This window comes from Suillus bovinus, assembly GCF_016758785.1.
Source record: "Suillus bovinus strain UH-Sbo-P2 chromosome Unknown EDB93scaffold_84, whole genome shotgun sequence".
Lineage (NCBI taxonomy): Eukaryota > Fungi > Basidiomycota > Agaricomycetes > Boletales > Suillaceae > Suillus > Suillus bovinus.
In genome coordinates this window covers 1-14,346 of record NW_024542140.1, presented here as the reverse complement: position 1 = coordinate 14,346, position 14,346 = coordinate 1, and the positions used below count along the sequence as shown (strand labels likewise).

The following is a 14,346-nucleotide window of genomic DNA, read 5'->3' as shown; positions in this document are numbered from 1 at the left end:
TGGTACGATGACTATGGAGGAAACTGATCAAGTGGCTGGTGACTTTTTGGATGGAAAGATTGTTGGAGGTCTTGGCACTTTAGCACTGCCTTGAAAGGCAGATACAAGACCAAATGGAATTGAGGCCTTTCAATCCATTTTAAGGCATGGCAACCCAAAATATTTATTTTTGACATTATGTGATGCACACTCTTGTATTGTGTACTTAGTGTTGTATCATGCAGTTTATTAGAGGTATTTGGAGCATCATATTTCCATATACTGAGTACTACACTATAGATACAAAAAATACAAATGTTCCTATACAAAACTCACATAGAATAGCTAGATAGACATACAGTGAAGAGACTGATGACTCTATGGAACTTTAGAATTGACTGGCAGGTGTAGGAATAGAGATAAACGAGTCGCTCAAGCATGCAGTGAGGGTACAGAGCTGAGAGCACCGCACTGATGGCCAGGAAAGGCCGAATTTCAGTTACAGCCTTCAAGTTGCAGCACCCTAGTTCAGAACTCAACCATATCAAAGATCTACAACCTATTACTCTTTACCTTTCTGAAGATGTCTCACCAAGATGCTGTGAGTGACCCTCACGTTGTGTTTGTGGGTGATTGCTGAGGCGATCAGTAGTGATCAGCCAGGAATTCTGACTTAGCCAGTGAGACCTAACATTATCTATGAAAGAGGGTGAGATCCATGATGCGGTGAAGATGAGGAATCTAAACTGTGATGAAAGTTGGTACTAAGCTAAGCAAACACAGATAGTCCTGGGTGCAAGTGAAAATGTCGACCCAAGGGCAGCTAACTGGGTTAAGAAAGCCTCTCTTATAAAAAGAGGGACACCAAACTACTAATGGAGTAATAAGACTAAGAGATGCACGAAGTGCGAGGTGAGTGCGATACAATTGACGATAAGCAGATGCGCCCAATAACGCATGAGTGCAAAAGGTGAGGTGCAAGATGTGCAATGCAAAGGTAGCGTGCACGAGCGAAGACGAAGTACAAAAGAGCAAACTAGATGAGAGAGAGACAAGACAAGATGACAGTTAACACCCCAACTAAGGTTGGCTGATGCTAATGTGAAGGCAGACAACTTATGCATGCAACTTTAGATAGTTGCTGCAAACAACGAGTAAAATTCCCTAGTATCCAAGGACACAGAGAAAGTGGGCGGAACATTGACCCAGTATATAAGTAATAGAGGGATATAAGTAAAATAGCTAAGCGGCGCTAGGCACACAGGTCCGATGTAGTGAGCCAAACAAGCTAAATATAGTACACAAAGTAGGTAATAGGGTCTCAGCTGTGCGTGTAGTGCAAGGCCGAGTATTAGCGATGGAAAACAATTAGTCAAAATAGAAATATAGTGAGAAAATGCACCAATGAACATCTAAGGACATGGGGAGGATGGACAGACGAGTATACAGAGGATGTGAGGGCGGATGTGTGGTGCACACAAGATGCGAGTGGCTGCACGCGGAATCTGCAAAATAAAATATAGTGCACTATTGTGCAAGACGTATCCTTTGGATTAGAGCTGGAGTTTGTTAGGAAGATGGGAGAATTCGAGGGGAGTGTCTGTGGAGATGCAAGTCTCTACAGCGGGGTATCTGGCAGATGTGCTGAAGCGAGGTGGGGCCTGGAGGTGGAAGGATGGGGTTCTGGAAGAAGACATTGAGCTTCAATGTGTCCTTCAGTTGCAAGTAAAACAACTGACAGCTTGAGATATAACGGACTGGCTCACCAGGTTTTAAAAATAGAATATCATGAGAAGTGCAAACACATTGCTAAGATCTTATCAATAACAAATAGCTTGTGGCAGCTGAGATCAGCCAGAGTTGTATGTGCCAAAATTGGCTGCCGGAGCAAGAATACTATGTAAAATTCAATCGTTGTGTCATCATAAGAGAGCAGAAGCTTACCTTTGTATTGAAAATATTGGTGATCAGGAAAAAGTTGGGGCACCAAACCACATTTCACCATCTGTGGCTGCATGTTTGGTGGATGGTTACGGCTGCCAATGTCCTGCATAATGTGGGAATCATGCATGGACATGAATACTAGGTGACCCTCAAAAGACAAAGTCTGTTAGCTTAGTCCTCAGACTAGTCAACCCACATCTTGGTTTCAAACCATGGTCCATATTTCCAGTTTTCCCCAAGTTTTACAATCTGAATACATTTTGACAGAAAAAGTCTAATGTGAGATGGGAATCACATATAGGCCTAGTTGATGTAAGAAGAGAAATGAGGGTTAAGGTATAGCCTTGCCTTTGGCTTATTCACTTTGGCTAGAGAAAACCATAGAGAAAAGTACAAAGCCTATAAAAAACCTATCCAAAAAGACCGTGTTTCAATTCCTGCCAACTGTCTTATTTTTGCTACCTACTTTTCTCTAGTGTTTCTTTACTTTACTTTTTCATTAGGATGCTTGGCACTTCATGAAATTGTACCCATAGGGTATGATGTCATAAGGCTCCACAGATACTCCTGCAGGTATTCTGTTGAAAGATGTTATGTCATCAAGCTCTAGAATATTCTACTCCACAATGATGTCATAGCTCCCTATTTTATTCTTTTATTAGGGTTTAACCCAATATTTTGATTGGTCCTTTTTATTTTTTATTGTTTGTGAACCTAGGATACTTTCCCATACAAAATGTATATAAGGAGAGCCCATTCTCCCCCAAAAAATATGATCTCCCATTTGTAGCTATCTGCCTATCAGATATTTCACTTGCAAAGTTAGTTCCTTTGAAGTAAGAACAAGTGCAGGGAAAAGAATTTCCTTGAGATTATAAGTTTTTTACCTTAGAAACTTATCTAGTGCCATAGACCAAGTGTTCTTAGTCATATATATTATCTTTGAGACCTCCTTTGTCTCATTACTCTGTGCCCTTTGACTAAGTGATCTTAGTCATCTATTATATAGTTGAGACCACATCTTACTAGTTGTCTCATGGACCAAGTGATCTTGAACATATATTGTATATTTGAGACTGTTGTCTCATAGTTCCAATGCCCATAGACCAAGCAATCTTGGCCATATTTCGTATATTTGAGACCACATCTCACTAGTTCCAGTAACTCAGTCCAAAGCCTAGGAGATTTCCTAGGCAAATATGTCCCAGAAACTGAATTACATGTCTAGAAGCTTATTCTTAGATAAGAGATTTGAGTTTCAATAAAGAAAAGTAAAGCTCCAGCTAGGTTGATCTTTAAAAAAGATTAGTTTAGCGAGCCTCCCAAGAACTCACACATTATCTAGCACTAAATAGGAAAAGTTGTAGATTGTATTAATTAAGGACTGGCAAGAAGTCTTATCCAAAGTGTAATTGTGGTGTCATTACATTTACACAACTTTATATAAGACCCTTGGTTATTAAGACACCGGATATTATCCTTGGGATCTGGGGAGGTGCTGAGTACGATGATGTAGGAAGACCGCCACACTGTAACACTGAAGCCTGCAGTCCTGCACATTGGGACAAAGACACAGGACTCTGCTGGTGTGCCACTATAGAGTCCTGCCCATGCAGGGGATGTTCACAGCTGTCAAGTGTTGTCCTCGAGATCTGTGAAGGTAACACTACAGATTGGGATGCAGACCCTGTTCAAGGTATTAGCCAGATGCATTAAACATATGATCATGCAATTTTTATGTATAATCTAAACGAGAGCACTATATGAGCAGACTATTGTGCATATGAATTCTACTCATAAGCATTCCAATATCAACAAGAAGGATCAGAAGAAAATGATGTCACATATCAAAGAGTTGCCAAAAAATGAGTGCATAACCTCCAAGCAAGGTTTGTCAAAAGGGGAGACAGAAAATAAGTTTAGCTTTGCTAAGAGAGATAACACAGCCTTATAGGCCTGCCAACAGAGTAAGATAGTGACCTGGAAGCTTGGACTTGATGAACCTGGATCAAAAATTTGCCTATGAAAATATGTTCTTCCAGATTGTCAGGATGTGTACTTTCATATGAAAAGGCTGAAAAAGAAAGGTCAGTCACAGTATGACCCCCTTCAGCAAATACATTAAGGTGCTGTTTGAACAGCGAACACTGGTTCAAAAATCGCGGTTGAAAACAACACGTGATGATGGCACGTGTTGCCAGGTACCTGTCAACAACTGACTAATCTTTGTCGTATACACATACCTTTGATCATTTTATCACTGTCGAAATGTCTGATAGATCCAGCAATGGGTCTACTCACTCCCTGCGCTCCCGAGGTACTCTTGAAGCAGCAGCAGCATCCGGAACATCCCGTAAGGTCCCTGCAGTGTGGTCAAAGGCAGAGGAAACTGCCTTTCTTGAGTTCCTCTTGAAGGCCCTTCCTTCCTCAGGCGATGGGGGCTTCAAGATGCCCACTTTTAATCAGGCAGCTACCCACCTTAAGGAGAAATTTACACAGCAGAGGGGCGCAGAGAAGACTGGTCTAGTTTGTAAGAATAAATGGACAACGGTGCAGTCTAGTGAGCCTTTCTGCCACCGCCAATGTCATTATATATTTTTATAGTTAAAGAAAGCATATCACAGTGTCATTGAGATAAAGTGCACTTCGGGTTTCACATGGAGTGATGAGCATGGAGCAGGTATTGCCGATCGAAAGAATGATGTCTGGGCATGGTTTACCAAGGTAAGTACTGCAATATATCTCATGCTATCTAATAACATTATCTTTAGTCACATCCTCATGCAAAGCCCTTTATGACAAGGGGCTTTGACCACTTTGAGATCATGGAGCAGTTAATGCCAAATCAGTCGAAGGGTGCACATGTTTTCCGGCCCACCACAACAGCTGTCTCATCATCCATTTCCCCAGCAACGGAGAGTGCAGCATCGAGTGCAGCACCTCCACCACCAGGGCCACCATCATCGATTGACCCAGATCTCCTTGAGCCACCCACTCCATCTACCTATCTTGCACCTTCTACCGATGGCTCCACCACAGACTCGGCATGGACTGAGCATCAGCCGTAGCAAACATAAGTACAGTGCACTTGCTGCTGGCTCAACTGCAAGCTCCCAGAAGTGACATCGGCCACCGTCTGCCACATTATTGGCACAACAGGAGGGTACTGAGACGATGAAGAATCTTGTTGATGTAGTGTGCGAGATGCAGAAGAATTTCACACTTGTTCCTCTGGTGCTCCCAGTGCCACAGCCAGTGCAGCCTTCCATGCATGTTGGGCGCGCCATCTCCCTGCTCAATAAGTGCACAGAACTCACCAGCAAAGAGCGCCTGTCCATTGCCAACTTCCTAGCTGAACACGAAAACCAAGCGATCATTTTCTACTCGTTGGATGAGGCGACAAGGGTTGAGTGGTTGGAGGAGAAGTGAATACTTTGTGGTGGCGCACCGCACCAGGCATCAACTGACTCACAGGACCATATGTTCATCTGATAGTGTACTATGTTGGTATCTCGTTTTGTCTCAAATATGAAGTGTTGTTGTTGTCTTGCGCTCGTTTCATTGTGAGTGTGACAAATGCATATATTGTTGTACATAAATTGCACAATCCCTACTAATACTACGAAGGCAATGGGAGTCCCCTCCGCTCACGTTCCTCAAGATAGTCAGCCCACATTGCTGCTGCAATTGACTCACAATGAGCATCTGCTCGTCTTCTCTCAGCAGTATCTGCCGGTCCTTCAGAAAGTGCGCCATGTCCCACTGCATCATCCTCCGCAAGATCATACTCATGGTCTAGGGTGAGGTCAAATAGGTCAGGGTTGTGCCTGCGCACAAAGTTGTGAATAGCGCATAGCGCTGCTGGGATTCAGGGCCTGAACGTGCATGCTATATTCCGGCGGGATCATCAAAATGCGCCACTGCTGCTTCAACACGCCGAAGATCCGTTCAATGATATTGCGAAGTGCTGCGTGTCGAAGATTGAACAATTCTTTGGGATCTTGTGGCCTAGTACAAAATAATTTAGTAGAAAAACGAATCTAAAGAAATGAACTCACATAAGGTTTGCTTGGTGCCATTCCTTCAAATGATAGCATACACCTCGATAAGGTATGAGAAGCGCATCGCATGTACCAAAGCCTGCGTCAGCGAGAAGATATTTGTGCGCAGGTATGCGCAAATCATGAGACCGTGTGTCATTCCATAGACTAGCATCAGCAGCTGAGCCATCCCAGCCTGTGAGTGAGTAGGTAAAATAGAAGTCGAAGTCGCATATGAATAGACAGTTTTGGGATAAAAATCCCTTTCGGTTGTGCAGGACGGTATGATGTTCGAGTGGCGCAAAGACCCGAATGTGAGTGCCATCAATGGCACCAATGCATTGATTGAAGAATCTGAAGCGCGGGTCATCGTGAATTGCCACAGAAATGGGAGTGTTTTTGTTTGGAAGCCGGACATTTGTAGTGTAGAAGGGAGAGGATGAAAAAAAAATGAGGATGCGCTTGAAATATCTGTGAAAATCATCAGCCTACTGTTCAGCTTGAATTATTGACATACTTACCTGGTAATTGTGTCTGGAGACCGCTGAAATCGCTCACCAACATGGCGAGATGACAATCCTGTAACACATGTATATAAAAAGATACCCAATTGCTCTTCGACAGTGATGCCGTTGCGGGACTGAACAAATCCGTGTTGCCGCAGAACTTGTAAGAGCTCCTCAAAAGTTTGAACGTCAATGTTGAGATTGTGTTTGATTCTCTCCGGGTGACCACCAATGAGTTCGTACATCCAGGCTTTTCCTGTGAGAATTGACGTATGATATGGGGTCTTTTCTGTGTGCGATAAGAATAAGAGATTATATAAGCACAAAATCTGAGCAACTGCAATGGTGATGATGACCATCGCAATTTGACGTTGTCGATATAAATTGTTTGCTGTTTGCGCTTTGAGGTCCATGTGGGTGCAGCAATTGTGATTATCATTATAAGATTTACATGTTATATACACTATACTACATGCTATCGATAATCTCTTATCGATAAAATATATCACGTGCGATCATCACGTGTTGTTTTCAACCGCGATTTTCGAACCAGGGTTCGCTGTCCAAACAGCACCTAAAGACTCACAGTAGCATCTCAATTGTAATGATCACAATAGAGACCAACCTCTTTGTCACTGTGAAGATGGTCATTGTATTGACATATCAAACATGAACAACATGGCTTATCAATTAGCACAGCCCACAGTACTAGAATAAACATGGACAAATAATGACATGTACACTGCAAACTGCCGAAAACCTTTGACACATCCAAAACAAGACATGCCTCTTCCATGGAGAGCTAGCAAATGTGCTGCCAATGCTGGCCCATGGATAGGAGATGCCAGTGCCAACAATATTGCTTGATGGATGGCATCCTGGAAGTTGGCATGCAGCTCCGTGCAAATGCAGATCTTAGTTTTTCCACTCACAGTGTGCTGGATTGCTAAAATCATCTGAAGATTATGTCAATGAACATACATTAGAATAAAGACCTAACACTTACTGCAGTTGCCGACTGTGCTAACATCTGAGTAGGGGTGGTCATCATCTGGTTTCACATGTCCTCATCTCAGAGGGGTGTGTTTTTGGAATGATACTAATTATATATATGTGCTTCTTCCACTCCAGGGTTCGCAAACAGATGAACAAAGACCGACATGTCCATAATCTCATGGCCATGTAGGTAATAGCTGAAGGGCGCCTTAGGATTGAGCACCTCATGCTGGCAGTTTTCCATATAAGTTTGGCAGTCCTCAGGAGACACTGTGGAATCTGATATTTGAAGGTATTGACAACCCAAGAATTTCTCAGAAGTTTGAGCAAGTCATTTACGATCATGCGAAAGAGCATCAACAACCCACTTCACTACCTTGGAAGTTGTCTCTATATCTGAAGTTATGCAAATCAGCTCTGTGAGGTGTAGGCAGAATGTAGTCAGCAGTACATACCGCATGAGAACTTGAGATTGACTTGGCTGACAATCTCTGAAATATAGACCATTATAGTCTTATTTTGCACCTGCGTGATGTTGCAAAGCCAGCCATTTATGGTAATGGAGTTCAAAATGGCCTGCCTCTTCATCCATGCAAGTGCAAGCTGCTCAGTTGGACTGAAGTCCTTCAGTGGTATTTTCTCAACCTTGGTGCTGCTAATCTCAGCCATGCACTGGGCACTTTCTATCTGGGACATTATACTGGATGTTGGCAGCAAGGCAGACTTGGAGCATCTAGAACTACTACTGTGACAATGCTGACAATGCGTGAGTATGGACTTGGAAAGCCACAGTGTGATTGACCCACAGCAACTAGTAGCTGCACAGCCAACCACAGTCTAGTACAACTCAAAGGGTCATTGGGGATATAATATAAGGGCCCGGGTTCAAAGGATATGGCGAGAATGGAATGACTCAAGGAAAATGGAAAGCTGGAAGGTTAAATAGTAATAATTTTATTGGCTGTAAATCACAATAGAAAGATATGAGGTTAGATCTTTAACAACAGTCTAAGATGAGACAGTAGGTGAAGTTGAGATGAGGTCTTTAGTCAGTTTGGACCTTGTCCACCTCATGTAAACTTACCAAGGTCCTGGTCATAGAGGAATAGTGCTCAAAATGTTTCAGGAATGTCATGGTAAAGTAACTTAGGGCATGGGCACATAAGCAACTAAGCGCTATGGACGGGGATTACCTGGCTTGCATAGATGCTCAAGTTTTACCATTATGATACTTGCAGCTGTGATAGTGAGTTCACGAATTGATATAGGATGACAATCTCTTGGATTTTTGAGTCATCCTCGACAGAGTTTGTCTGCAAATGAAAATTTCTCTTGATTCCTTTGCTATTCAATTATTAGGGAGGTTTGAATTGATTATTTGATTAACTCACTTAGTGAGAGCCAAAGTAACTTGTATCACCCACTAGGTAAGCAGCTAGCTCCACCATAGCAGGACAGAGTCTGAAAAAACGATCAAACTAACTCAGGTACACACATGGGATGCACATTGACCATGGCTGCCAATGGTCAGCAATCTCATGTGAATTCTGAGTCGAAGAAGATTTGAGTTAAACTCAAATGGGATTACACGTCATCTGCAATAATGCCTGCAATTATGCGACCCATTAGCTTAGTATAAATAAAATTAAACCCAAATTATTAGGGAGGTTTAAATTGATTATTTGATTAACTCACTCAGTGAGGGCATTCAGTGCCCAAACGTTCCCTGAAAGGTCACATTGATCAGACAGCTGGGCCAAGTCAGCTCAAAGTTGCAGCTGATGGAGCAACAACAAGTACACAGGTGCAACCCCTATACTTATTAGCATCAATTTAAATGAAATGCCCTTCTAGAGAAACTGAGCTTCAGGTTCCATGATCAACATGGGTCCATGATTTGATACCAAAGACTACATAGATGTACATGCTTAGGGAATATAGAACAAAATCATTCTTTCAAATCAGATGTACATGCCGAATTGCTAAGAGATTCAGAAGCTGTCAGACCCTGGTCTATCTGAATCATCAGAAGAACTTTCAACCCAAGGGCCAACATTGCTATGGTCAAACCTACATCCTTGATTCCCCACCATCACCCCCTGATCCTGAAGCCAGTTGCATATAGAGCCAATCTGCAAATTAATCCCCTTAAGTTGTGTTTGGGATACCTCTGTCTCATCTTCAAAAATGGACTTTATTAGGTCCAGTTCATAGGAGCGAAGACATTGGTATCACATTCTTGCGGCAACCACCTGATGAGTCATGCATGAAAGCTCGAGCATGCACTGATTTAGATATTGCGTGGCTTCAGACAAGGGCCCAGTAGTACAATTCCACTTCAGGAGAAAGATAAGAGTCAGACTTGAGTTAGAAGGAATACACCATTGTTTGCAGAGTCTTTAATCTCTTTGCAGATGGATCATAATCTTCGTCGCAACAGCCACTGAGAGACAGGAAGTACTGGAAGGGATGCTTATGACAACCTCTACCAACAAGACTCTTTCTGGGAACTGCAGTGCTTACCTCTTTAACTTGAAGGGTATGTCCATTAACTTGAGGGGGGTGTTTTTTGATGGCAGTGTGTGAGGATAGTGGAGTAGGGGGGTTACCCCTGAGAGGAGAGCTATCGGACACAACAGATGTGGGAGGCATGGACACTGACCTGTAGAAATGAGTGGATGTGCCACATGTGTGGTTAGATGAGCAGACCTTGTATTTCTGAATGAACTACTGGTGGAGAAAAAACTACCACATCTTGATGCTGAGGAGTTACCACTCATGCACGCTGGCTAATGGTGTATGGTTGACTGTGAAACATGTGAGAACTTTCACTGGTACTGCTAGGGATTGATTCTGAATGCTCAGCAATGCCCAACTGCAGAACACCTTTGCCGCTGTAAAGAGTAGATCTGGGCTGGGCTCTACTGAATATGAGTCCCTAGTCCTGAGAGATGCGAGTATGCTTCGTCCCAAGAGACAACCTAAGAACTACCTTGATAATGCAAGGGAAGTCTTATACAGTTAGAGAGTAGACAAGATATTGGAAGAAAACCTCTTTAAAGTTCATCTGTAGTTCCGAGACTACTTCCAAAGTACTGAGAAACTTGTCCAATGCGACTGAAGGTTGTCCAAAGCTGCAAAAGTGTTGTCCGAAGTAGCGCGATACCTTCCGAGGCTTGCAAAGGCTGTCCGAAGGTCAATATATGTCGCTGTGTCGATGTGTCGGTATGTCGGTGTGTCGAATAACAGTATAAGACTTTGCGAAACGTCAAACGTCCGAAGTCCGGAATGATGCTAATCTATCAGAACTCAAGAATAAACGAAGTGCAAAATTGGCAGCGGTCTAGCCAAACAATCGTTCCGAATGAACAAGGATTGATTGCGCAGTTTACAATTATACCGAGGTGACTCTGCTAATTACTATTCGAAGTACGGGAAGTGAAGTGTCCTATCAGTAGCCAGCGAGTGAGATTATATCCTACTTCTGTGAGAGGCTGGAATCCATAGGCGAAACTAGTAGCGAGATAAGCAAGTCCGAACCTATGTAATAAGCCGCAAGGCGTGCAGGAATGCAAGTATACATGTAATAAGCCGCGATGTGTACTGTTTATACATATTTTGAGGCTCCCGACAGGATGCCAATGGAATTGTTATCCATGTAGCACTAAGACGTAGTCAACAGATAGTTAAAATAAGGGAAAATGCACCAGTGAAGTCAAAAGGACGAGGATAGGACATGGTATGGTAACTTGCGAGGTTCGGACGGATCTCGGAACACGAGAACTGCCTTTTGAAGGTTCAGACAAGTGCGCACAGCCTTCGGAAGGTCAAGGGAGATTGGGGAATGGTATGAACGTAGGTGTTGGATTGCCTGGTTCTGAGCCCAGCGCCGCAACCATCGTTACACCACATGACTTGGAGAAGGTCATTTCACAGTAAGTAGGTACATACCATTGCGGCGAGGCGATACTGTTAGAATGATACATTGAAAGTAGACTATGAGCCTAAAACTAGGATACATTATTTAGCTGACTTATCCATGATCCTTTCTACATGGGTTAATCACTAGTACTACCCCCTTGAGTTTCATTAGCATTTAAGATCAAAGAAAGAAGTTTTGTTTGCCTATTGATTGCTGCCTCAATCCCTCCTGCGACTTTCAGTAGTGCCTCAGCTACAGATAGTAGACTCAGAGCTTCAGACTCAGGTACTAACTTCCCCCACTTCCAATGTGGTGCAGCTTCTGATACTGGTAGGGCTGGCACTGATGCTCTCCGCTGCCCATTCAAAATATTATGGCCAAAGTGGCGCTGAGGCTGTATACAGTCAGTTTAAGTTGTAGCTTGTCAGTAGATCAGGCTGAGAACCAAGAAATATGACTTACTGTGACAGCCTGAGTGTGTCCTTCAATAAAGTCAGACCCAGAGTGCTTTCTCTTCTGGTGAGTTGGAGTAAGTGGCAGCTGATTTGAACACTGAGATTTCCAAACATCAACATCCTACAAATAAGTGTGATGAGACGAACTATATCATGATATATTTGATCTGATTACATATCAGTTTGGATACCTCCAAGTCATTTTGAAGCTTGTCTGCAGCATCCAAGTCAAAGGCCTTGTCTAGTAGGTCTGTAGCTCCAGCCTGATAACATAGCAATTTATGGTAGTTATAATATCCACAAGAATAGGTATGGCAACCTTGCCCATATCCTGCTCCCTCATTGTAGTCCTTGGCATGGCTTGATGGAGCGATACTGCCAGAATTCTGAGTCATCAAGAGCACCTCAGCTGCATCATTAAAATTCAACTTGGAGGGGCAGGAATGAAATTTCGACATGTTCATGGCTGGAATCCTTCTTTGAAAGCAGATGTATTTGAATTGTACAGGGGCAGTACTCCATGAGGAGTCACGTGGGTATGGCTTGTGTCACTTTCAAAACTCGGAACATCCTGTGAACTTTGTCTTATTTTCAGTACTGCTGCCTCACTTTGATGCCAAATAAACACTGGCACATACTAGGGTCACCTGGCCTGTACTATAGACTGTGTCACAGTCCAGCTTTACTACTATCCTCAATGCAGTTGCTGAAAATTGCAGATGATCCAAGTCGTTACATATACTAGAGTCTAGACCCCATGACCACTATAACATTATGGTACATTCTTGCAAGCTTTCCCTTCACTAGGGATATTATCTTTATTGCTAGCCCCATGATTTAACCATCAAGATCTGATGGGCTGAACTTAGACTACTACTTCTGTTCCGCCATTTTCAATGTTTATATCCCTGCATGGAGTATGATTTTCATTTCTTTCAACAAGACTCTACCAGGCCACATTGTATCCAAGTCACAAGTCATGGCTTTGAGTCTGACCAAGAATGCATCTACCAAGCCTCTTTGATCCAAGTTATTCTCTACTTATACTCCTGCATCCATACTCCAAGAACTACATGATTCCCCCAAAGGATTCTATGCCACTTCACCGAGACTCATTCATTATGTTGAATATTTCATAGGAGGATAGGATGGTAATGTTCTCATCAGCAAGGGAGTACCCCAAGCTAAAGAATTCATCATTCATGATGTATTTATGATCAGTCACAATGACTTCAATTTCACGCCAGATGCCAATTTCAATCCCTCAAATGTCTTTCATGGTCACTTTTCAGACATAAAAATGAGCTGCCAGCTTACTGCTGGTCATGATGACATGTTCCGATTCTCTTCAGAAGACTTCCTGGATGTCCTTGACAATATTGCTCACTTTGAGGGATTAGGAGAGGGATTATAAGATGCTCAGTGCTGTTCATGCCTCACTTGGTCAGAGATCAATCAGACTGATACATGGTCTATTTGAGGTCAGTAGTCATTATCTATTTCCTTTCCCTAACAGTTGAATATCACATATCAGGCCAATAATAAGGATCAATATGATACTGCCAGTGACGAAGGTGACGACTGCTCAACTGGTAAGCTACAAAGAGTTTTTTGCATCCATCATTAAATTAATTGTTTTATATTCGCAACTACAGACATCTTAAGCTCAGATTTCGACATTGCCACTTGGCCAGTGGCTGTTACGACTGGGATAGTTCTTCTGTCAAGGGTCAAAGATAGACCGGTTGAGTTGACAGTTCGTCGGCCTTCCTAGTACAAGGAAGGTTTCTGGTTCAAGGGTTCACACTAGACGAGCTGCGGCTTCTGTCTAGGATCAGCGGCGAGTGGTTTTAGCACTTCTACCGCAATCAAGAGTTCAGGCTAAGACAGTGAGTGACTGTCTTAGAATCAGAGTTCAGGCTACTAGGGTGGAGACCTTGTAGATCAGGTTTCAAGGGGAAAACCCAGTAGATTAAGTTAAGGAATACAACTATGGTACATGGGGTTTATATAGGTAAAGGGAAGCGGCGCAGCCGCATCAAGAAAGGTAACAGAGATAGGAAAAATAGTACAACCTATCAAGATAGCAAAGATAGGTGAAACCGCCATGCGGCGCAAGATAGTATCTATGTTACAATCAAGAAGAAGAGAAGTGTGGACAGCCCGCTTGATAAGAGAATAGCCGAGTCTAGATGAGTCTAGAGTCGGTGCTATGGTTATAAAGGAGAAAAATAAAATAGGAGTAAATGTTATTGTAACATTACCCCGGTGTAACCATTGAAGTCTCTGGCTTCAACAACTTTCCATTCTAGTGTCGTCATAGTAGACGAGGTCTGTGTCGGCATTTATTAAAATCATCAAGATCCATTGAGGAGCTTGGCTGGTTACGGTAGTCTTCATTGGCTTGTTTGCATTCTTGCTCATAGAATGCTTGTTGATCTGCCTCCCAGTTGCGGAGGGCTTCATAGAATCCATTGTCAGTATAGACAATTGGAAGCAGATAG

At 42.9% G+C, this 14,346-nt stretch overlaps 1 protein-coding gene across 1 annotated transcript; it reads right to left on the bottom strand.

Moving 5' to 3' along the window:
- Window positions 1–11,523: 11,523 nt before the first annotated feature.
- On the bottom strand, window positions 11,524–12,306 carry EDB93DRAFT_1107685 (uncharacterized protein; the record flags this gene model as incomplete). Its single annotated transcript, XM_041447761.1, has 3 exons — window positions 11,524–11,781; window positions 11,850–11,963; window positions 12,034–12,306. 3 exons carry the CDS (start codon window positions 12,304–12,306, stop codon window positions 11,524–11,526), a joined length of 645 nt encoding a protein of 214 aa, XP_041302950.1.
- Between the last annotated feature and the right edge of the window lie 2,040 nt (window positions 12,307–14,346).